The sequence below is a fragment of the Phaenicophaeus curvirostris genome, chromosome 2 (assembly GCF_032191515.1).
Source record: "Phaenicophaeus curvirostris isolate KB17595 chromosome 2, BPBGC_Pcur_1.0, whole genome shotgun sequence".
In the NCBI taxonomy this organism is placed as follows: Eukaryota; Metazoa; Chordata; class Aves; order Cuculiformes; family Cuculidae; genus Phaenicophaeus; species Phaenicophaeus curvirostris.
The window spans coordinates 79,129,501-79,154,477 of record NC_091393.1 but is presented as its reverse complement, the minus strand read 5'-3'; the positions used below and the strand labels follow the sequence as shown (position 1 = coordinate 79,154,477).

The window sequence follows — 24,977 nt, the reverse complement described above, 5'->3', positions numbered from 1 at the left end:
ACTGAACCTGTCTTGCGCAGCACCCTGAGTGCGCAGAGCACAGAGGGATGAACCAGCAGCGAGGAAGGCATATAGCTGTGTGTCGCTCCCCTACAACTCACTTGGTGCAGCAGCAAGACCATGCACCATTTGGACCTGAGCTCCCCATGCTGCTGAAAACGCCCCAGGTCTTTCATAAGAGGGAGGAAAGCATCGAACCCACTGCAGCTCCCTTGCTGCTGTGGGCAAGACAAGACATATTCTGTATTTGTCAGTATTGACTGCAGCCTGGCTGGAAAAATCCCGCTCCGAGTGGCATCCTGCACCAGCCACAGCGAGTGCATGTGTGTGCACATGTATATACACACGCGCTCTCCTATACACACCTTGATCTTGTTGAAACAACAGGAGGAGCACAGTGCGTGTTATTAATGTTTTTCACCTTTGTAAACACCGTATCGCTGGGGCGATGCTCCTGTGTCAACTTGCAGCACCCAGCGGTGCTGCAGGCCTGGCGCCCTCCCATCCCCCTTGCCCCAGCGCCTGCCAAAAGCTGTTGAAGCTGCTTTACATTCAAGCTGGTCCTGTTGGTCTGCAACATCCTTCCTAGGAAGAGCCCTGGTGACATCCAAGAGTCACTAACCCAACGTCACCTCTGCTTCTGAGTGCTGCCATTTGCTACAGACCCTCCCGCAGCAGTTCACCCTCCCTGCAGACGCAAGGAGGGAAGTTTTAGGTGGCGTGTTTTCAACTGAAACACTGTTCTGCTGAGCTGGAAACTCGCTATACCCCGAGGTCAGCTGAGGTTCACTAAGCTGAGGAACTCCTTAAATGGTATAGTCTAAAAAGCTGTCTCCTTTCGTCTTCGTGAGTAGCACAGGGATGGACTGGCAAGTTCTCATCGGGACCCTTTTCTAAATGCTGGATCCCCCAGCCTTGTGTGAACATGGGAGCAAAGAGGCAACCACAGCCTCACGGCTTTCTCCAGCACCAGCCTGCTCCCTGGAAATGGCTTTAAGATCCACCCCTGCCTCTACCTGCCAGCAGAACTGGTTGGCCTCAGTGGGGAGGGTGTGCGGCACCCATGCTCACCCCATGCTCCTGGGGCTGGCAAGCCTGGCGCGCGCATCCCAGCAGGGGCTCTTCTCTGCTTTTCCTCCTTTAGGGTCTAGGCTAGGCTGGGGGCATATGCACCGCTGAGTGCTTCACCACCTCTTCCAAAATCAGGGGGCAGAAAGGAGGATCCGACTGTCCCAGGCAGGCAGCAGTACCCCACACAGGGAGGAGCCCTCTCCTCCTGGCTCCTTGGCGTTCCTTACTGACTCAGAGTCAACATAATGGGGCCGAGATGGCGCCATTGATCCTGCTGGGCAGGTGGAGCCACTGTACGACAGGGATTAGTAATGGCTTTCTTCCCCATGGCACCGAGTCACAGGATTCAACCATTTGTACAACGCTGTGGTGGAAACAGTCTTGCTCCCTCCCTGCCACAGAAACCTGACTGTGTAGCAGCCGTTGGTCTTTGGATAACAGAGTAATAGCAGCAGCTGCACAGGCAAATCAAGAGTTGGAGCCAAGTGAGAAAAGAAGAACAAAATAGAGACCATACAATCATCAACAGTGGAGGATAGACATACCCTGCTAAGGCAGCCAACCAGACTTTTAAGAGGGATTCCACATGAAGGTGTTTCCACCAGCTCCTCAGGACAGACAGGTCCGTGCAATCAGGTATCTCCTACAGTCAAAGTGTATCTTGGAGGACCTTGAGATGCCAAAAGCTTTGCTGCACAGTTCTTTCTGATCTGTGCCACCACAATGCAACCTTGCTCCCTGCAGCTGCCTGGGGAAGGCCTGGCCAGGGGTGAGTGTGGCTCCAGCAACACCCCCATCTCTACCAGGGCAACAAGAGTAGATTGGAGGGAGAGCTTCATTCCAGAATGGCAACCCATCCCAGAATCTAGTGGCAACAGAAGAGCACTCACAAGGCCAAGGGAAGCACTTGAAGCTAATGTTTTGAAGGTGTCATTCTGCTTTCCTATTCCCTCCCTTTCACTACAGATGGTGTCACAGGTAAATTTTCATTGTCCCAGCCACCAGAAGTGGAGAAGGTAATTAGATACAAGTATGGCCTCAGCACGTTGCTCGGAGTAGAGATTTAATCACAGTCCTTGTGGCTCATAAACACAATGTTTGATTGGAAACTACAAAAGGCAGCTACTATCTCTCATTACCCGCATGACCCTGCAGCCAGTGATGAGTGGAGGGTTGCAGCCCTCTAAGTCATCATCAGCCTAGAACAAAGGCTGTGGTAACCAACTCCTATTGCGTGAGGCTTTGGTGCTATTAGCTGCTGGTGCTGATGCCCTGCCCTAAGCTGTGGCTTTGAGGGGTCAGAGCAGGGCTGTGCCTGGCTAGACCACAGAGTGGTCTGAGACAGGGAAGGATCATGAGCTTACTTTTCACCCTAGATTACTGGAGACATCCACAGGCCTCTGGCATGTTACTTTTCTTTTAAGCCCACAGGCTGGTGTCTCCTGCTCTGCCCTTATTAACATGAGAGAAACAGATTCAAAACAAAGTTAAGTGCATTTCAGAGTAGTAATATGATGTAAACAACTGGAAAAGGAATTAGGTGAATTAGACCATCCAGTGCTTGGATAACTTGAGCTACCCAAAGGAAAATAACTGACCTATTTTTTCCATTTGCCCAAAACTGGCATCATTGTCTACTGTGGCCACTCACATCAGTGATCACCAGCATAAGTATATGTCATTATTGGGAGCCACTGGTGAATTTGTCTGACACAACCAGAATTACAGAAAGAGGGTACGGGATCAGGGGGAGCGTCTGTGCTCTGTTGGCAGACTGTGCCTGAGCCATGAGCTCACCTAGGATAACTGGCTGTAGATCTGTATTTACCTTTCCAGGGAACCTGAAAAACAACTTCTGGCCAAGAGAAGTAAAAACAGCAGGAGAGCCTGCAAAAGGCAAGTAGGCAACAGTTCCTGGCACTGCCTATGAACTTCCCAAGTTGTACAGTCATTTGAAAGATGCAGGCTCTAGATTACGGCCATGTAAGGCCTGTCTCCCTCTCTTCCCCCACGCCAGTCTATGGAATGGAGCATGCAAAATAAAAAGGGAAATCTGAGACACACACTGCAGCAGGCTGAACAGTTTACATTCTTGTCTGCCATGACATCCTACTCCCAGCTTAGTCCTTATCTGTTTGACCTCGCATAGCCAGCATCAAAAAAGCTGATATTTAGCACGGAGGAATTCTAGGGTTCAAATGAGATAACACTGCAAAGGGGGAAGAAATATGCTTGCAATACACTCCTTCTGAACTACGTTGAATTAAAAGCAGAAACACGGAATAGCTGAGATTGACAGGCAACTCTGGACAGTGTCTGGTCCACTCCTCTGCTCAAGCAGGGTCAGTTAGAGCAGATTCCTCAGAGTCACGTCCAGTCAGGTTTTGAATGTCTCCAAGGATTGATATTCCACGACCTCCCTGGGCAACCTGTGCTAGTGTTTGATCATCTTCACAGTAAAAAAAATACATTCATGTCCTCTAGTGCAAACTGTGACCACTGCGTCTTGTCCTGTCACTTGGTACTACTGCGGAGAGTCTGACCGCATCTCCTTTGCTCCTTTTCCTCATCTGGTATTTACACATTTTGGTAAGATCCCAGCCTTACCCTCTCTTCATCAAGGAAAATCTTCCTGACCTATCTTCAATCTCACTACACTGGAATACGTAAAGAAAGACCTTCTTTTAAACCTCAGATTTATTCTCCTTGTCCTGACAGTGGCCAAGCACTCCTGAACGGGGGCCTCACTTTTGCCATAGGAGACAGAGCAGAAAACCCTGCAATTGAATTCAAGAGCTTGTTATGATGACCGGAAACTTCAGGGGGATCAGGTCATAAACACCAGTAGGTGTAGGACCTTGAGGTGGTGGGGTTTTCTTTAAAAAAATGCATAATTTGTTCCACTTTGGGGTATCTGATGCAATAACTGTGTCACGATTTTCCTCTGTCACATCCTTCCTACGTGACAATGGAATAAAATCACTTCAAACCAGCATTCTGGATGCTCACCTTTCCCCACCTCCCACTCCAGCTCTACTTGCCATTAAGCTTTCTTCATGTTTAGCACATGCTTATTCTTTCCATTGGCTGCAGAATTTCTACAGTGTTCCTGTAGCTGCTCCTGCAGATTTGAGACCAAACTAAAAATGTACAAAACAAAAATATCTGAAAACTTGCAGTCTCCTGCATGATTTATTCACACCACTACTTTGGGCTTGTGCTTGCCACAAATGCTCTGCCCCATTTAGAGTCTTCCCTCCATTTAATTTGTATAAAGACTGGTCTACCCTCACAAACAGTACCTAGAGAGATGAGCCAGTTCTTGGCACTTCAGTAAGAAACGGGACCATGATGGAAGTTTGGATGTGAGTCTCACCCTGCACCAACCTTGAGTAGAAAAGCTGAGAGGCTCCCAGTCCTCTTTTGCTTGTCCTCTCCCCATGGTGTGAGACTCGCGTCTGATGTGCAGATGCTCTTCACATACTTTCTTTGCAAAATGAATGGGTGATCTGCCTTCCAGGACCACCCTGCTCAGGAGCAAACATCTGCCTTGTGGTAACGGACAGATCCCTCACTTGCACAACACGGTCTGAGCACTGCAGGGTGGAGAGAGGGTAAGCCTGTTTCAGAAGAAGGGGAAATTCCCTGTGTGAAGTGGAGATCTAAAATAAGATGAGGATGTCAGGAAAAACACAATTTCCATGTCAATGTGGTAGAATTTGGCCTCCCACAGCTAGAAGACGGGTGGAAAACAGTTTGCTCTGCCATGTAATTTCATTTCAAACCAAATTGTAGTAACTGGTGCGGACATTCCAGTGTCTGCGAGCTAATGATGATGAAAGGTAATCACAACCAGCCAGTGCTGGGAAGAAATCAGGTGGAAGACCCAGCCTCACAATCAGCATTTGCAGACAAACAACATTAAACCTTTTCAAAGGGCACTGTCAGCAAACAGGAGCTAGAGAGCACTTCAGGTTGGCAGGAAGCAAGCAAGAACATATCCTCCTGATAGCCTTTTTTTGGGAGGGGGTGGAGGGGGCATACGCTGCCAGAGGAGCCGGTTTGACAAAAATGATTACATTTTTGTAATGTAATTTACACTGATGCCTCTGTGCATCAGTGTAATGGGAAAGCCCTTCATGAGGTAGGAAATCCTGGAGGCGCTCCCTTTGGTGAAAGCTTGTGTTCAGTAGGAGATCAAATGGGAACTCCCCACTGCCTAAGGCCTGCGGAGACAGATAATAAGAGGTGATGCTCTTGGGTCCTTTGGCAAATTTGCTTATAATTGCCATGCTCCCCAGAATAACTACTTTTGCCTTTAGCCCCACCAGGATGAGTGCATTTAGAAAAAGCCTCCCAAAGGCTCTCCCTCACTCCCTGAGCCATCCTTGAACCCATGGGGCACCCTAAGGCTGGTAATGGCTCTACAGCCCCAACCATCCCATGTTACCTCTGTGTCAGCTTTCCTGCAGTATTCCCAACCACTGAGCTCCCTTCACACAGGCATGTGTGTGTATTCCCCATTCTGGTGACTGATACCTTCAGCGTTCCTCATGACTTCACAAATATTTTCATACATCAGCCGCATAACTCACCCTGACATCTCTCACCTCCTTCCGTATGGCACTGCAAGAACACAGGTGTTAAAAGAAAAAATAAAGTGAGGTAAGGGGGGGAAAAAAAAGAAAAGGGGGATGGGGGACCAGGAGGAAGCCAAAACAGTTATCACTCCTAAGGAAACCCATGAGAAAGGAAGGAGCAGCTTGGCCTGGTGCCAGCTTGGCTAGCCATGACTCACCTAAAATCTCCCCACCACAGTTGTTGCTTTTTTTTTTTTTTTTTTTAAACTCAACTATGACATCCTCCACCCCTAACTTGGTGCATCTGGGTACCTTCCAGTCCAGAGACAGCATCTATTCCCAGGTGAGCAAGGGAATCCCATCTTAACCACGTCCTTACTGCCAGTGAAACAACCATGCTCTCCATCCAACATTTTCAGAGCAGGAGCTTTCAATCTTTCTGGCTGAGGACCTGGATTAAATAATTAAGTCACCTCAGCATGCATTTTCTAGCTCCATCCCTTTCCTTTTGAAGCCAAGATGAAAGGACTAATGTATTATTTGCCTTTTAGCCCAGGTGGTCTGCTCTGCTAGCCTCTGCCCCATTTACCATTGTTGCAGCTAGCAGCTGTCTGGATTGCAGCTTCTCTAATGAAAGAAGCACTGAAATGTGCTAAAGCCAGGCACCTGGCAATGCTGTACCCATTTGTTCATATTGAAGGAACATGCAAGCTTTTAATTGTTCATGGCAAAGGGAGCTTTTTAATGACTTCAATTAACAGAGAGAGAAGAACTCCAGTTAGCTCTTGCTATACAAAAGAGCATCCACAATGTCATTAAAACAAGATTTACAAGTGTCATAACTCTCAGCAGCATAGTCAACAATACAGCCAATCATTACAACTGAGCACCAAAGAGAAGGGGGGAACATCACACCACCTAGGAATGGGAGGAAAGGAAAGGAATGGGGGGGAAGGTGCAGAGGAAAAAAGAAAATTAATTTTTTCTTTTCAGTCTAAATTGATTTTATTCTAAAAAAAGCTACTCAGTTAAAATTGTAAAAGCAAAACCATTTTAATACGTTCTTTCTTTCATAGCAGCAAGCTTTCTCTAATAAGCTTTTTCTTTTAGTGCAAATACTGTAGGCCTGTATTACAGTAAAATAACAAGAACAGAAGAGAGACAACACCAGAGAGAACGCCTCAGAACTGAGATTCTCTGGGACTGCGAGAACGATATCAAGGTCGCGACAAGCAAAGAAGGGTTCCAATTCAGCAGTCTTGGCAAAAACTATTTCACCGCAGACAGAAAAAAGAAAAACCATGATCTAAAACTTTCAAGAAAAAAACCAAAACAAGATATAACGGTGCCCCCAAACCTTCAATAATCCTCATAGTCACCTATTAATCACTGAGGCTTGATTCCACCTCTGACACCTGCCTTACAGCAGCAAAATGCTACTCATGCTTTCAATTTGCTCCCAGGAGAATGGCATCAGAATCAGGCCCTTTCGGTATCTGAGGATCTTAAGTAGACCTTAGTTACACTATTAACTTATCGCACTAATAAAGATGCGCTATCCCTTATTGATGTTACTTTGAACTACACAGTATATCAAGATATATACAACATTTTATCCTCTCACTGAGCAAAAACAATTGGATACCTATTCTCTACACATCTTAATATGGTTCTAATATCAAGTAACCACAAACAAGAAAGTGGAATAACCCTTTAATCATACAGAATAGGAGGGGAACAATGAAGTAAAACAGGATGGGATTTTATTATTATCTTGTATTCTGAGATTTGTCCTCAACTCCACCCACTGTTCACAGAGGAATGATAATGCATCTTTAGAAACATATCTCTTTTTACATTTTATACAGACAACAACAAAACCCAGAATCTTTTATGTAAAGAACTGAAAAAAAATTAGCCTAAAAAACCAGAAGATTGGAGTATTTTTAATGCTTTCTTTATTACATCCAAGTCTTGAACAGAAATAAAGATGTAAACATGATAAATAAATTAGAAATAAAATGTAGATTGTTCCCCCCACCTCTTAAAACGTTTGACTTGGCCTTCCTAATGAAAATGAACTTAAGTGTCATAGTAATAAGATTTCTTACATTTCAGAAGTCTGTCTTAGAATGAAAAAAAAACCAAACCAACAACAAAAAGGAAAAAAAAACAAACCAAAAAAAACCAACCAAATACCAGGAACTTGAGCTGGGAGGATGTTAAGTTAATGGTGGGCACATCTGCTGGAGCAGGCACAAGGCTGCTGCCTGCCAATAAATAAGATACCAGAGAGGAGGGGGTGTCTCGGGTTTTTTTTTTTTTCATTTTGCCTTTTCATTTAGGATGAAGGCCAGGTGGATCCTACATACAGTAAGCAGCAAAATTAAAGATTCAGATGAACTAAATATATCATTTAAATAATAATTATAAAAACACAGAAAGCTACTGTCCCCAGCATGTTGGTCCCAAATCTCATCATACCACCAGCAGTTTGAGACTCACCCAGTCTCCATACCTACGCGAAAGGAATGGATGATGGCAATGCCACAACTGGGAAGGAGGAACAAGGGCAAAACTGGAATGGCAAACATCACCTGGAAGTGGAATGTTTCATTCAATGCAGCTGCTACTGCTCCTCCCAGTTTGGCATTGATTAATTTAAGATGTTATTAGAGGCTTAATTGGGCCAGTCACTTGGGGGTTAACCCACTACCAGCAGAAATCCCCTGGGCCTTTTTCTATTTATTTCAACAACTCTTGATTAGACACTAGTTCTGACAGCGCCTGCATCCCCATTACATGCAGAACATGGAGACTCTGTACATTTAAGAATGGGCAGGGAAGGTACTCATGGAAAATACCATTTGGGGGATGGGGAAGACAGTCAATTCCCAAAAAGCCCACCAGTAAACCTGAAAAGAACACAGGGCAAGACCAGAACAGCAGCAGAGCTCAAGCTGTATCTGCCTGCCAGAAACTAAACAAAGGTAAGGCTGATCCACAAAATACAGAAGGCAGAAGACCAGCAATCCCAACACAGACATCCTCTGAGAGGTTTGAGGGACAAAACGGGCAGACGCAAGGTACTTGGTGATTTTTCATATGCAAAAAATAATCCTCTCTTCCGAGCAGTGGCTCCCAGGAAAGTTTATGGTGGACAAGAAATGGGGCCGTCCTGTACTGTCTCTGAGAAGGTCAGTGACATGGCAGTGGGCAAGGGCCAGCTGCAGCTCCTTTTGGCAGTGATTCAGTGTGCAAAAGCAAAGGTAGGTTTTTGTTGTAACACTAGGCGTTAGGCTTACTGAGGTTTGAGGAGGCATCCAACTTCCTGAAACCCCTAACAGGAATGCTCCTGATCTCCCAGAAAAGCACAATCCTGAACAGCTAAGCTCAAAATCAGCTCTATCACTTCAGGATTCACCACTTGTGAATGGTGCATTCTGCCCAAAAATGGGTGGAAATGACACGAGGAGTCATTTTATTGAACAGTTTTAGATTCTCAATCTAGACTGGCCCAAAAAGCATCTAGCAAAATGGAGACTGTTAGAGAAGCAGCAGTTTCACCTGAAGTGGTATTATCTACATAAGCCCCTACGAAAATAGGGTCCTTTGTGCTATGGGAAGTTCAAGACCTACTTCATTAAAAAGAAAGTTTTGTTGTTCATGTAAGTACAAGAGAATTCCTTTATCAAATTTGCTTATTCTGTAAGCTCAATTTGAAACGTCTAGCACCAGTATAATGATGGAAGTGTTTAAGCAATAAAGAAAAAAGCCTGAATCACAATCAGCTTTATGAAGAAAAAGATCACTCATATCTTTCTATTTCTGGCAGGCCTGGTAAATAGCTGGGCCTAAAAATAATACTAAGAAAAAAAGCAAAGCCTACCTTTAGAGCCAAAGTAGTGTCCCTTTGAAATGATTCAAGGAATGAACAGTGGTCAGGGTTTGAGGGAAGCCAGCCCTGCTGAGTAAAGGTCCAGTTCCACAAAACTGAATGCTATTAATTTGCAGTGGAGTTGGTGGGGACTGCAGCAGTTCAGCGTTTCACAGGACTGGCCCTATAATCGCATATTGCATTTCTCCAGGTCCAGCCTGACCAAGAAATACCCTGGTTTCAATTGATTAAAAAATATATAAGAGAACAAGAAAGTCTCACACCAAAATAAATAGCTGCCACCACGGCTTCAACAGGCAGGATGAAAGAGCTGTCCCCTAAGTGGCTTAGCTAGCAAGCTGGGCAATCCTAGTGTGCACATAGTCATGGTTTGTCAGTGCCTTGACATCAACAGGAACTGAGCCTGGCTCCAAGCAGGAATAGGTTACACACATTACTGTTTTCAGTAGTAAACATCAGCGCTGGAGAGCTTATGCCCTCTGCAAGCACTTAGTAGTAGTAGCAGCAGCCAAGCCCATGGGTTGGAGTAGACAAGGACCCAGGGGTAGGGGGTCTCTGATTATTTTTTTTGTCTTCAGACCAATCAACCGCAACACAACCAGATCAATTACAATGTAAAAATAAACAGAGGCCAAAGACTGAGGTGCAAATAATGATAATTGATTTTCCTCTGCTGTCAGTTTACCATTCATAACCAGAGGTTATCAGAAGCTCTGCTCTAGTTCAAACAGATCACCACTTCAACCATGCCATTCCTGCATGGCTAGGAGTGGCCCGTGCTGTGCTGGAGATTGGACCGCTGCCTTCCCCCCAACCTTGGAAACTGGGATTCTGAGCAAACAACACGCTCTAGTATCAACCGGGTGGATGTGTGCTGCTTTGTTTCCCAAGAGTTAAAAAAGTCAGCAAGGGGGCAGCCAGTTAGTTTCACCCTCTTATCTGCTGCCAGTCTCCATCCTTGATTTGTAGGTACGTGGTGCCACCTCTTTCTTGGTAGCATGTTCTGCAAATAAGGCCAAGGGGAGGGGAGGATTAGCTAACAGCAAGAGATCACCCTCTCAGTCAGGAGCCTTGATGGGGAGGAAGATGCAATATTCCCTAGAGAGCAGGCAGCCCAGGATAAGTAAACAAGTGACAGATTGGATATCCACCAAACTGGAGTACAACCCTGCCAAAGATATGGTAAGTGCCAGCCCAGCAGCTCTCCTGATGCTACTTTAGCCCTGAGATGCTAACTCGTTTTTGAGGAGCCCAAGGGGATAAATATATCTACATTTCAAAAAAGATGGGCTTCTGCATGAGCTTCCTGCTGTCTCTGCTGTGTCTGTGCCCTAGGCCAATATTATGAGCTCTGCCCTTGCTGCTGAGCCCTCAGGCCCCTTTTGGTCCCTGCTTCCCCAGAACTCCCAGCCATTCCCCTCCTGCCTGGGCAACCCTATGTGTTTCCCACAGCCTGTCCCAAGAGGAAAGATCCTAATAAGCCTTTAGAGCTCAGAGCAACTGGATGAAATGTCATGGGATCGACAACATTGGAAATGATAAGCAGAGAGAGAAAGAGAGAAGTTTTAAGATCAACTAACCAGAATGATCTAAGCACAGAGCACAACAGATCAGATCAATTCACAAAGGAAAGGGGCAACTAGCAACTGTCTGCAGCTCGCCTTCAGTCCTGGCCAGCAGTGCTCCCCAGGTCCTCTATGGCTGTGAAGAGGTTTCCATAGGCAGTCCCTACAGAAGGGACATCACCCTCTCCAAACAGTCCTGGCACATCAGTCCCACCTGTGCCATTTCCTGCCTTCAGGGAGCTGGCATTGGTCCTCAACTCTCCTTCCTGGAGCTGCAACACTTCCCCATCCTTGTTCTTGCTGCCCTTGTGCTTGAACGATCCTGTGCTTGTCTCTAATCCCATGGAGGGGGGCTCCCTCCATGGTGCTGTGGGGGGGATGTAACACACTGGCAAAATGGGGGGCCACAGGAGGATTACAATGCCAGCAAAGTAGGAGAGTTCAAGGAATCCGAGGACTGGTCACCACTGCTGCTGCTCCTCCGGTGAGCTTTGGAGCAGGACTCAGATGGGGAGAGAGGAGACTCCTGATCCAACACGTTGGGGTAGGTGAACACCAGGTTGGAGGAACCAGGAGTGATGGCTGGTGTCGAGGTCACCACGATGGGAGTGTTGAGTGCCTCCTCCCCATAAAAACCTCCAGCAATGCTGATGGGCTTAATGACAGACCTCTGGGCTTTGTCAAGGACCAAAGAGGAAGATGGGATTTCTTCTTCCTCAGGCTCCTGCTTCACCACCACTGCTCCGCTCGCTCCAGTCCGAACACTCTGGAGGCTGCTAGATGGTGGGCTCCGACGTTCCTCAGGGCTGATTTTGCACACAGGGCTGTGAGCCACTAGCATAAACTCCAGCTTCTCCTTCTCCTTCTGGAGCTCAGCAATCTCCTTCTGCAGCACTGACTTCTCCTCCTCCAGCACTTCAGTTTCCTGCAGACAAAAGGGGAAATAAGTAAATATCAGAGGCTTTGGAACTGCTCCTCACCTGAAGCATGGTCATCAAGTCTAGTTCCCATCTGGCAAGGGCAGATACACTCCAGATGCCTGATGAGCCAAGCAGGCACCAGGTCATCACCAGCTGAGCATCTTGTGCTTCATGTGTCTACCAGTAAGCTATTGCCAAACTTCATCAGTCTGAAGGTTTCTCATGAGCTCGCCTTAATTTTCTCATGTCCAGCTTCTACCACTCTATCTTGGTCTGTGACTTCACTCTTCTCTCTTGCTGTCTGACTTGCAGACACCTTAGCAGAGAAGACTCAGATCTCCTCTCACTGGTATTTTGTGTTAGGCAAGTCATATTCTTTTTACTTCTTAAGCAGAGGTAGTGTACAGCAGTTTCTAAACTGTTTCCATTTTTTTCCTGTAGTGTATATGTGGGATTAGGTCTGACGCTTGCCTGACTCTTGCACAAAGGACTAACACTTCCATCTCCACAGGACCATCCCTTGATGCATCCTAGAATTAATACATTTACCTTTCCTGTGGTCACATCACAAAGTGAAGCTGTGAGCGATTACTACTTTCCTGCATGAGGAGATCACCATTTCACAGAAGTACTCATCCTCAGTCCTTCAGGACATGACCTTCCACTTTGTGCTCCTCTCACTTCTATTACTTTAGTCATGACAATCCTTAAATTCTTCCTACACGATGACCTGCCTCCCCTAGATGAGAGTATCTCCTGAATTTGACTCAGCAGCACATTTCACTGGTGTGCTTTCACTGTTGCTTTAATAAGATTATTAAATAAAACAAGCCCCAGGCTGGTTTTTGAGCAGGAGCACGGCAGCCTTGCCTCCAGCCTTTTTCAACAGGACACCACGACACGACATGACACACCCCTGTCTCCTCTTCAGGCAGTCCCTTACCCATGCCACAGTTCCTGTGCTCATCCATACCTTCTCCAGCTGGTTATTTCCCCTGTAGCACCCTACCACAAGTTTCTGCGGTGCTTCAGTTATCCCCACCAAAGAAAGGCTAGTCTAAAGAACATAGCTTTGATAGGTACACATAACGTCTGCCTTGTTTTCTGCTGCTTTCAGATAGTCCTACCGTCTTCAATACTTCTGTCCTTAAAGCCAACCTTTGAGACACACACAGCATTCTTATCTCTACTTATGGAGGGAGACCAGAGGTAAGGAGACTCAAGCTAGTTGGGAGGCTAGAAGGGAAGAGAACTCCTAAGACATTTTCAGCAGTCAGCAAGGGAAATTTAGGCTCCTGAGCTCCAGCCTCAAACTCTCACCCCCGTTTATGCAGCAGCAATGCCACTGGGCAGCCTTGGAAAGGGAAGGCAGCGTGTGTGATGTAGCATCTTTCCTGAACATGCAAGCAGAGGAAGAGCAATACCTGCCAAGCTGGTCCAAAGGGCAGGCAACGAGGAAAGAGAAATGTATGCAGAGCACGTACCGCCTGGAGTTTCTCTGTTAGCTCTCGACGCCTGTTACGACACTTAGCAGCTGCCAGCTTGTTCCTCTCTCTCCGGATCCTTCGCTTCTCTTCTTCCTCAGGCGACAGCTGTGGGCAAGTGCCAAGAAAACCCACGATCAGATCTGAGCAAGGCATTCCTTGAAGTTTGTGAGGATTTAACCACAATGCAAAGGAAAAAGGCTTGATCCAGCAGGATGCTGAGCACTCCCCCTCTTCACTGATGTCAGCAGAAGATGAAAGCGCACAGTATCTCTGCCTGCACTGGGTCTTAGCAGAAGGGTAAGGAGAAGATGGAGAGGGGAGCAGGGTAAGATTGTGTAAGAGGACAGTGAATCTGCACCAAGGCCAAACAGATAAAAGATGCTCTGATTGTTTCACAACTTGGGTGGTACATTAAGCAAAACCAGAGCACGATGTTGTAAGTGCCTCTTTCTTGAAAGAAAATATCTACTGCTTCCCACACAAAAATACTTCTTAGCTTGAAGGTCGGGGATGGAGGTGGCGGGGGGGTAGACAGGGAAATCAGCAGAGCTCCCATGAAGTCCATGAAGCAACAATGATTTATACCACCCAAAAATCTGACCTCAGATTTTCAGGCACTCAGTGAGATAACGCACTGTGCTTCTTGCATCAGCAGGCAAGGCTCCAGTGATATCAAGGGCTTCCTGAGGCCAGCTGACATCCTCACTGATATAAATCAGGAGCAATTCCATAGAAACCCATGAGCGACATTCTTGCGAAACCAGAGGAAGTGAGCAGAAGCCCACAAGATCTGGTCAAGTCAAGCCTAGCTTTTGGGGGCTGAGACAAGGTTTTATAAATCCCAACAGCAGCACGTCAGCTCGCACTGCTGCCGAGGCCAGGGAGCTGGTACAGCAGCGCATGAACAGGGCTGGCACAGCCCAGCTCACAGCGTGCAGGAGCTGGTGCAAACAGACAGCCGTGGGGATTCTCATCAAGTGCTTGGCCTTGCATCCTCCTCTTCTGCAGACCGACCCCGTGCCCTGCAATTGAGCTTCAACGGGATGATGGGTGTTGCAGGGGCTTTGGCCTGGTGACTGCAAACAAAAGTGAAACAAGCACCCTGCAAAGCACATGTCGAATCTCACGTAGTGACAGCAGAGACTGGAAAGACAATTTTTTTTCATATAAGCTTTCAGTTTTAATATCTTTAGGGGCTGTCAAAGCTGCAAATGAGATATTCACCCTTTTATTATCTTTTCTTTTTAGTGTTAGTTTTACTCTAACCTCATTTGGGTTTGTTTTGGTTTGGTTTATTTCCTTAATTTTGATCTTGGCAGTTTCGGGGAGTTTACTTCAGCTGCTGGGCATTCCCCTTGCTCAGTTCTGCTTTTCAGGGGGGTGGGGTGAGGGGGAATTGGGTCCATTGCTGCGATTTCAGCTCCAGGCAGCACGAGCCCCCGGGATGCACAGTGAGCAACACAAGCACTTCTAGGACTTCAGGACACAGGTTTGGGGCCCGAAGGCTTTTCCATCAGCAGATCACAGCACTCCACCTTGGGAATGGGGGGGCACCTACACCCTGCTGGGCAGCAGCCAGAAGGGCTTTGGCATATCCTCCCCACCCCTGCCTCCAGTAAGAAGCCCCCACAGGCACCACTCTCCCCACTACAGGTCTGCCTGCTCAGTTCCCACCCATACGCATGTGAGGTAAAAATGTATTTGCACACCAGTACCCGCAGTATGGCAAAGCTTCAAGCATGCACACAAATTCTGTGCTGACTTGGGACCTCTGCATACAGTTTTCAAGAGCCCTTTCATGCTTCAGAAGCACAGACCTGGTTGAAATATGTTGGGAAGGAAATTTCTCCTCCCAGGGCTTTCAGCCTTTTTTAAACTACCTGTCTCTGAGGCTATGCTTTGCAAAAATCTCATAGACTGGGCTGAAGCCCCTAATCTGGATGTGCTTAACATTATACTGGGTCTAAAAAGGAATATTCTGTCAGCGGTTGCTGGATTTGTTTGAAAGCGGTTGGATTTGGCACTCTTCATGCCCCTGCTGTACACATTATCTGTAGCTTGTCCAAGCCCAATACGTGCATTCGCTGGCAGAAATGTTCATCAAAACAGGCTCTTTTCATAAAGCGTTACACAATGTTTTCCAAAAAGGCACTCTGATGCGGTGTTCAAAGCCCCAACAGCAGAAACCTGAGCCAAAGAGCCACGGTAAAGCACCCGGGTACTGCCTTAGCACGTGTCTAATCAAAAGGACTTGGCTTCGAATGACCCACAATGAACGGCTTGCAAACAAGCCACGGGCCAGGAATCACTTGGCAGACATTCTTCAGCAAATAACTCTGAACAACAAATAAAGCGGAGAATATGGTGATCTCTTCACGGCCAATTTGTGAACACAGAGGCAGCATTTGTCAAATAAATTAGTTGTTGCTAATTATTCCCCGAGTTCTCGTGAGAGTCTTCCTGACTTTGGACACCAGCCCTGCACACAGGGAACCAGAAAGTAGCTCTAGCTGGTGGAAAGGGCTGGCACCTACCCGAACCACCACCACGGCTGCCCCATCTTTCTTCCCAAAACCAGGTCTTGGGTGCGCACAGAAGGTGCATCTCACTCTGAACAAACTACTTTAACCCCTTCCCTCCCTCTTGGGTCAAAACCAGACAGCAACTCCACATAAAATGACCATACTGTGAATCAAAACAGATGACGTGGAAGTAAAAGTAGGGCTGCTGAATTTTATTAGAAACAGACCTCATGCAATAGCGTGTGATGGTGAACTGAGGGTGCACAGCGCATCTCATTACACTGCTCTGTAGCGACCCACACAACTGCTGCTTGGGAACAATTCAGGGAGATCTAGATTATTCAAATTTCTTTTTTTTTCTTTTCTTTTTTTTTTTTTCTTCAAAGAAAACAGCCTAGCGAAGTAGATAGCTATTCACCAGACAGCCCTGGAGAATGCTGCTTCTTGCTGCGAAGAGATTCACAATTCACAGGGCTGAAAGGATTGACAGAATATGAGACAACTGCATGTAGTTCACCATCCTCCTTCAGCGCAGGATTCAGGGTCCTGGCTCAGTAATCCCATCAAGAGGCAGAGCACAAGGCAGCCCCATCCTGGCTATGAAAATGCCACTGGGCTGGGAGCAGAAAAGTCTCTGTTTATGGGATGCCCACCTCACCACTGTAAAGTAATAGATTGCACGTTTGTAGTGGGAAAGTGGATTTAGACCCCAAACATCCAGAAGGCTCTTGCTGCTAGACTCGGGATGATCTAGGGAAGCTGTCTGGGTATCACCCAGAAGCGAAATCAGAGCAGCACTAGGTGCCACAGAGCAGATATAAAACTCCATCTGATGTAATTTGGGTGTCAGATTTGTAAAGGACCTGCATAATAGCTCTCCCACTTGCTCAGAGGTTTCCTTCTGCCTGGAGCGGCAACGACACTCAAACTGAAACCCAGGGCTCAGCATCAGAGTTTCACCTGCTTTTGAAACCTAGCCACAATGCGGCCCAGTGGTGTGAAGCGTTTGATGGAGATTGGGTAAGTCTTGCTGTACAATGAGGAAGCTGCAATAAAGTCACCCTCTGTCTAACATCCTAACCTTGAGAAACCCCAGCACCTGTACAGCACAGGGGGTGGACCTCAAAACTCCCCCATACGGTCAGGATATTCTGAGAGGGCAGGGGGGAATCCCTGCACTCCTGTTTCCGAGGCAGCCCCAGCCGCTCTTCCCTCCACGCTTACCTGCTCATCTCTTCGTCTCCGACCCACTGTGGTTCCAATGGTTTTGATCACACCAGGTCGCTGCAGGGCTGTGTGTCCGGCCACTGAAGACAGTGGGGGCAGTGGATGGCTGTAGGGGTGTGAGCGAGAGTAAGGGCTTGACATGGAGGTGATCACGGTGGGCTGGACCATCCACTGCAGGTCTTGGCTAGTTGTGATGGCGTTGATTGTAGGGATAAAAGCACTGCCTGATCCTGGCATATCTACTCGAAATTTCTGGGAGGAAAGGCAAGGGAGGAAAGAGAAAGAGAAGCAAAGAAACCATCAATGAAAGCAGAACATAATTGGTTACTCAGAAACCAGCTATGCCCTCAGGAGTGGCACCAGTGAGGATCAAAGCAGCACCTGAACCAAAGGCACAGGTTGCTGGTACAGCTGTAGCATCACAGGCTGCCCCTGTCTGCTGCAGACCCCCGAGAAAGGCACCGGGCTCAGGCACGCCCCCTCCAGAGCAGTCCTGCTCTCTCCTAGCTCCCTTCCTCATCCCCCCATACCTCCCCATCATTCCCTACACCAGCCTCCCTCCCAGGCAGCATCCCCACTGCCACCTCCCACCTGTGCCCGGCACTCCTTCCAGCACGGACTGAAAGGGGAATTTAGGAGCTTCTAGAAAAAACACTTGTCTGCCAGTCCAAAGAAAACAATGAGAAACTTCATTTCTGAATTCCCACTGCCAAGCAGAGTGAAGCCACCTTCCACCAAAGTATTCCCCTGAAATTTGGGCTCAGTCCACACAGGGTTTGGTATGGCAACAACAGCAACTTGCTTCTTGTTCAGTGCTTCGGTGCTTGCCACACACAAAGCGCAAGCAGCCCGGCCCCAGGATGGTTACGTGCAAGGATATGTATTTTAATAGCAGCCTATAAAATAGGTCTTAGGATTCAGATCGGACAAGTTCCCTGCAGCTCCCTGCACTGTCTAGACAAAACAAGGCAGCAGTAAAACCAAGGCAGCAGGTAATGATCTCCTCCAAAATACATGTACACCTTGTTTCAGACAGAGGTAAATCCATCTGGATAATATGCTGGCATTAAACTGCAAGGAAAACAATCGCCTGTTCCCGGAGGGAGAAACAGTGGAGAAAGAATGCTTTTGTCTATGCTGAGCTCCTTCAGGAGGCTTTCAATGGTTAGATTCAGTTTTACAGACAGGCATGTCTTGCTACAGCAACCACTGGAGCAAGGGACAGGGCTTGTAGGGCCAGCAGCCACCACTACCCACCAGTCTGTAAGCCTCGAAATGATCCTGTGAAAAATGTGCTTTCTTGGGTCAACAAACTAGCTTCCCCGAGAAGTAAGAGCCCTTGCATCAGCCTGACCTCAGCTCAGGTAAGCGTCCCAGATAAGGGACAGCACTTCTACACAGATTTCCTTTTCAGGGTGTGCCTACTCAAGCATCTTAAGTGCTTTGTTAAAAGAAGGCTACTGCAAATAGTATTTCACGTTCTGATAACTACAGCATTTCAGGACAGTATTAGCCATAAGAAATCCAGCTGCCAATGCCAGGAGACCAGAAGATCCTGTCTGAATACTGACAAACGCTGACTTACAGCTTTGGACAGCTCAAAACTAACAAGAAAGGCTAAGAGAAGGAAGGACAAAATAGAGTTAAGCAGGTGAGGGAATTATGCAGCCAGGACGACACTGGCACCAAGACCTTGGCAAAACCCCCATCAGAACCTCAGAGATTCACCTGGACCTCGAGTCCAGCACAGCCTCAGCATACCCCACATTTCAGAGCACATGCCATCTGTGTAAGCTCTCCCAGTTAACTATTGAGGGCCACAGCTGCAAACTGTCAACACTACAGAGGCATTTACTGGAGCAAACCCCCTGCTTTGCTGAGCCCAGTGAAGGCTGCGAGCACACGGTGTGATGCCTTGGTGCCTCCACAACCATAACAAAGGGCTTTTAACCTCGCAGAAGGGAGAAAGGTCAAGACTAGTTAAACCACAGGTGTTCAGGGAACGCAAGTTCTACTTCCAGCTCTACAAGTGGCTTCTGCCATAACCTTTACGCACCTGTGCCACCATCCCTCCTGTACCCAGAAAAGCAGAGATAGAAGAATCCTGTCTTCTCTGTAGGAACACTAGAAAGCTATGGCTGAATTTGGTGCTTTCCTACGCAAAGACACCATACACATTCCAGAGGAAACTACCTTTGCTGTGGTCCCACATTTCTGCCCCCAATAGCCTGCTAAAAATTCCCATCAGGATCAAGAGAGAGTCAGACCCACCATCAAATCAGCCACATAAGATATAATCATCTGACACAAACATCAGGTTCCAAGTTACAGTTAAAAGGGCTACTCCCCTTGCAAACACTCCCGTATTTGACCTAGAACCCTTGTCTAACACTAGTGTGAGGTCTTCTGGACAGTGAAGGGGAGCTGCTCAGATCAGACACCCCTCAGCAGCTCCACAGTGCTTGCCCTGTCACCAGCTTCCTTTCTAATCCCTCGATATATTTTTAAAAAGTTCCTCAAAGCCTGTATTCTGCATTTTCCAAAGGTAATGTTTTTCCCAGACGACTAATTAACAGACACGCTGCTGTGACAGGCTGAGTCTTCAGATACAGGGTGCTCAGGCTACTGCTGGTTTTTACAAGTATTACTTCCTGACAGGTCAAGTTTTCCCCACATATATCACTTTCCCTGCCAGGACGCTGCACTTAGATCAGTTTTGCCATGACAAAAAGCTGCTGCCCCCCTGTGCCCTGCCTGGTGGCCATCAGTTCTGACTCTGGGGATGGATGCTGCTGCTTTCTAGTGCCATACCTTGTATTTGCTGCCACTTCCCCTGCACAGCTCCTTTGGGCACCAGCCTCCTCCCTTTGGAGCTCCAGATCCTTCCCCGGAATGCAGAGCTCCAACTTCACCCTCCCTATCGCACTCAGAGAGTTTTGATGCCCCTGCCAACACCACCTGCTCTCACCCACCACCCGGTTTCTCCTCTTTCCAGACACCACTCCTGCAGTTTCCTTGCCTAAGACAGCCACAGCTTTTGTCTCTTGACCCAGGAGAGGCTCCCGGAGGCAACTCTCTAGCAGCTCTTGTTCTCTTAATCTACAAGGAATTCACAGTCCTACAGAAAAGATGTGGCGATAGCAAGATTGCAGGGCTACACACGCAGCACACGCTCAGCCACGAAGCCACAGCTCTGCTCCTGACCCAAGCAACAGGCAGGTGAAGGTGTCATTAAAAATGCAGCAACACAACAAATAGAAAGAGTCCTGTTATTAAGAGTTCCAAGAACCGAGGCCAGCCTCTGCTCTGCCTTAAAAATATGGGGTTGGAGAGCCGTCTCCCACACAGTCAAGGGAGTCTCCCACAAGCCCTCCCACAGACAGGGACAGGCTGCATTATCAGGCCACAGCCCAGGAGCACAGGAATATTTCAGGCTTTGGCTCCATAGGCCCCCTTCTCCATCTTAATGAGTAGCTTCTATCCACACACTGTTGTGTCTCCGCTCCCGTCCACGCCTTCAGGTGCATCTGTAACTGCAAGCACTGAGCAGCACTAGAAATCAGTTTAGAAAAGAGCATAAGGACTATGGAAAAAGAAAAAATCCAACCCACAAACAAAACCAACAAGACCACCAGAAATCCACTCAGAGAATCTTTAACCACTACTCAGTTAACAAATATAAGGTGTATAGAATATGTACTGTAATAATTATAAGGTCCCTGATGGTGCTCCCATGTTGAACGTCTCCTCGACAGAAAACTGGACACAGTGACGGAATATTTGAGGGGAAAGTCGACCAGTCAGAGTACACAAACTCTTCCCATTAAAGTCTGTGTTTACCACATGGTAAGTCGGCGATTAGGAAAATTGCATGACACACAACTTAAAAGAAAAATGTTCCAGTGCTGCATTGCATGGGAAAAATAACTGAAAAGCATCAAAGTTTTGGCTCAGAGACACAGTTTCCACTTAAACATGTGACCGATGCATCTTTAGGAAAAAAAACACATTGAAGAAAAAAAATTCTATAATGCGTATTTTCTGTAGGGATAAAATTGCAGATCTCCGTAGAACAGAATCAGCAAGAACTGCCAGGGTAAAGGCAACATTTGATCCTAATCTACAACATCTGCAAGGATCAAGGGAAAGACTAAGCGCAAGGCCTTGAGAAATCTCAAAGATCTCAAATTCTTAAAGAAAACATTTACGTTCTAATTAATCCAGTGTCCTGCTCGAAGCCCTGGTCAGTCACCCCAGACACTGGGCTTTGTCCCTCGTATCCAATGCCACGCACGCCAGACACGCGGTCCCAAAAAATGAAAAGGGGAAAACCCAGTTATCCGTCAGACCTCGCCAGCTCAAAACTAAAGCAGCGCTGGAGCTTCACAACCTCCTGCAGCAAGTGCTTGAACCCAGGAGGAAACTTGAACCGCAGGAGGAAAGGGAGAGCGAAGGATTCGCAGCCTGACGGGCGTTTCCAGCCTCTCAGGCTCCCCTTCCCGCTCCCTCCCCACCTCGTCCTGGCATTTACGGTAAAGCCGGGAATAAACCTCAAATCCCTGGAAGCCTCGCTCCGCGCAGCCCGCAGAGGGCACCAGCGAGATGCGTTTGGAGCGGGCGGGGAGCGGCGGCGAGTCATTTCTGGTAAAACTTCTTTAATGTGAGGAATGTCACGGGCTGGTACGGTTGGCAAAGTTTAAGACTGGACTTTTTTTTTTTTTTTTTCTTTCCAAATGATCCTATGACTTCTGGGTGCGAAGACAGCGACACGCTCGCCCTGCCAGTTCGCTCAGACGAGTCACACAACTAGAAATAATAATAAAGTAAGAAGGGGAGAGGGGGGTCAACTTTAAAAAAAACCAGAAAACAAAAAAAGAAAAAGAGTGAGGCAGGGCCAGCTGATGTAAACAAGTTATGAAATAACCCAGGTTTGTATAACTGGCCCGATTGTGTAATGCCTTCCCCAGAAGTGGTGGATTTAGTCGATGGAGGCATATAAGCCATTCCGAGATGTTTTCTTAGGAAAATGAAATGGAAAAAAAAAAAAAAAAAAAAAAGAACCAATCCACCCGACCTCAAGCCACCCGACTTTTAGGTCCGCGGGATTCACGCCGCTTCCCCAGGAAATCTCTGCCATTCCCGAAGCTCCGGGGGGAGCGCCGGGACAATCCCGCTCGGGAAAAGCCACCGGCAGCCCCGGGAAAGGGAAAGAGGGAGCGGAGCGGCGCTCGGCCGGCTTTGGCGAGAGGCAGAGCCGCTGTCACCGCTCCGGAGCGGCAGCGGGATGGGGGGCAAGAAGCGGGGAGACCCTTTTCGAAGACTCGGAGGAGCCACGGCCCGCTGCGAGCCGTCCCCGCCCGGGTTTAGGGCGGCTCGAAAGTAACTGGAGCGGCGACTCCAGAAGTCCCAGCGGAGCCCGAGCGCCGGGAAGGGGCGGCGAACGGAGGGAGAGAAATGCTCCCGATGCGAACGAGAGTGGGAAGGAGGGGAAAAAAAAAAGAGTCAAACGCGCCCGCGAAGTCGCGTTGCCGACACCGGGACCCCCGCGATGAAAGGAGGGAAGGGAAAAGAGGGAAAAGGGGCTGCGGGGAGACGGGATGCTCCCCTCGAGACGAGGAGGAGCGGGACCGTGGGAGGAGGGGAGAGGGGCACGGCACTACCTGCTGGGCTGCGCCGGCGGAGTAGGGCTCGGGATGTCCCGGGGAGCCGCTGCTGCCTCTGGAGGAGGTGTCGAAGTTCCCGGGGTAGTCCTGGTACATGGTCCGAGGTCGGGCCGGGGGAGCCGCGTCCCCGCCTTCCCGCACCGACACCCGCCGCTCCCTCGCCGTCTCCCCGCCCCCTTCTCCCTCCTGCTTTTCGCCTCCCGACGCTCGCCGCGGGAAGAAGGGGGAAAAAAAAAATAAAAATAAAAAACGCTTCGGAGAAAGGGATAAAAAGGTTTTTTCAAAAAAAATAAAAATCGGGAAAAGAGAGGAAAATTAAAAATAAGAAAAAAAAAAAAAGAAAGGAGAGGAAGGAAAGCGCCGACGGGACAAGAGGGCTCGGAGGGAGCGACGTCCTCTCTCCGCGATCCCGGCGCGACTCGCCCCGCCGGCCGGGCGGCCCCGGCCCCGGGGGCTGCGGGCGGGGCGGGTTCTCCTCCCACCCCCCAAAAAAAAAAAAACCAACCCCTTTCTTCCCCCACCCCGGGAAGAAGGAGAAGGAGGAGGAGGAGGAAGAGGCGGGAGGGGGGTAGGGTGACTCAATCAGGGTCCCGCAGCTCCCCCGGTCCCGCTCCGCGCCTCGCGGGTGACTCAGGGCAAAGGCATCGCTCCCCGCGCCGCCCCGCGCGCTTCTTATCCGCCCGCCCGCACCATGTGCACTCGCACACGTCAAACCAGCGGCGCGACGGCCCCAGCTCGCCAGCGCGGAGCCTCCCACCTGCCGGCGCCGCCGGGGGGGGGGGGGGTTGAAGGTGGGGAAACGGGGACCCGCGCTCGCCGCGCCCGCCCCCGCCGCTCCGACCGCCCCCGCCCGGACCCGCGTTTCACGCGGGTCCGGGCGAGGGCGGTCGGAGCGGCGGGGGCGGGCGCGGCGGCGAATTCCCGTCAGGCCCCGCCCCCCCAACCCCCCCCTCCTCCCCGCTTGGTCGCGCCCGTTGTCGCACGTTGCCAAAAATGGTCATTTGCGTCGCACGACGCCAGCGCGGGTTTCCTCGCCGCGGATGACGCGCTGCGAGAGGGATTCCCTGGCCCCGCCGCCGGGATTTAAAGGCGCAGGCACCCACTTCCAACCTGGATTGGGATTTGGGGGGGGGGGGGGACGGGACACGGGGCGCGAATGGCCCTGCAGGAGCTGGGGGGCACCGGGGCTGTCCTAGTGCTTGCTCCGTTTCTTCCGAGCGCCAGGAACGCCAGCGCTGCACTCGGCTGGTTTTTCTAGCAGAGTGGATCTGTTTCCATATCTTTCAGTTATTGTGTTTATTTATATTTTATTTATTTATTATATTCTTTACCTTTTTTCATTAATAATGTGTTTCCTTTCTTTTTATTTATTTTATTAACACTTTCCTTACTTGATTTTAATTTCATTTATTGCATTTATTTATATTCTACTTATTTGTTTATTTTCTATTTATTTCCTTTTAATTTTACTCATTTTCTTTTATTTTATTGCATTCATTTGTATTCTATTTGTTTACTTTCTATTTATTTCCTTTTACTTATGTTTATTTCATTTTATTGCACTTATTTATACTCTATTTGTTTATTTATATCTTATTTATTTCCTTTATTTTTGTTTATTTTCTTTTGTTGCATTCGTATTCTATTTATTTGTTTATTTTCTATTTATTTCCTTTTAGTTTTGTTTATTTCATTTTATTTTCTTATTGCATTTATTTATACTCTGTTTATTTGTCTATTTCTTTCTTTATTTATTTACTTTAAATATTGTTTCTCTTATTGCATTTATTTATATTCTATTTTTTAAATATTTTTATTTATTTTATTTTATTTTATTTTATTTTTACTTATTTCCTTTTAATTTTATTTTTACTTATTTCCTTTTAATTTTATTTTTACTTATTTCCTTTTTATTTTATTTATTGGCTTAATATTTTTTAATCTATTTCTGTGTTTATTTTCTTTTTACTTACTTAGGGGTTTTATTATTTTGTTTTCTTTGCATCACTTTTGTTTATTTTTATTTTTTCTTTATTATTTTAAT

General features: G+C 47.8%; 1 protein-coding gene across 1 annotated transcript; it reads right to left on the bottom strand.

Moving 5' to 3' along the window:
• Positions 1-7,984: 7,984 nt before the first annotated feature.
• FOSL2 (FOS like 2, AP-1 transcription factor subunit) lies at positions 7,985-23,376 on the bottom strand. The gene is made up of 4 exons (XM_069852614.1): positions 22,931-23,376; positions 17,268-17,522; positions 13,519-13,626; positions 7,985-12,039 (listed from the first exon to the last, which is right to left on the bottom strand). Exons 1-4 carry the CDS (start codon positions 23,027-23,029, stop codon positions 11,530-11,532), a joined length of 972 nt encoding a protein of 323 aa, XP_069708715.1. The 5' UTR covers positions 23,030-23,376; the 3' UTR covers positions 7,985-11,529.
• Between the last annotated feature and the right edge of the window lie 1,601 nt (positions 23,377-24,977).

Excerpts from the sequence above, each read along its gene's own strand:
- FOSL2 (XM_069852614.1), bottom strand. The coding sequence starts at position 23,029 with ATGTACCAGGACTACCCCGGGAACTTCGACACCTCCTCCAGAGGCAGC. Across the intron at positions 13,627-17,267 it reads GGAGACGAAGAGATGAGCAG|CTGTCGCCTGAGGAAGAAGA; the intron begins GTAAGCGTGGAG and ends ACTTGCCCACAG. Across the intron at positions 12,040-13,518 it reads TAACAGAGAAACTCCAGGCG|GAAACTGAAGTGCTGGAGGA; the intron begins GTACGTGCTCTG and ends TTTTGTCTGCAG.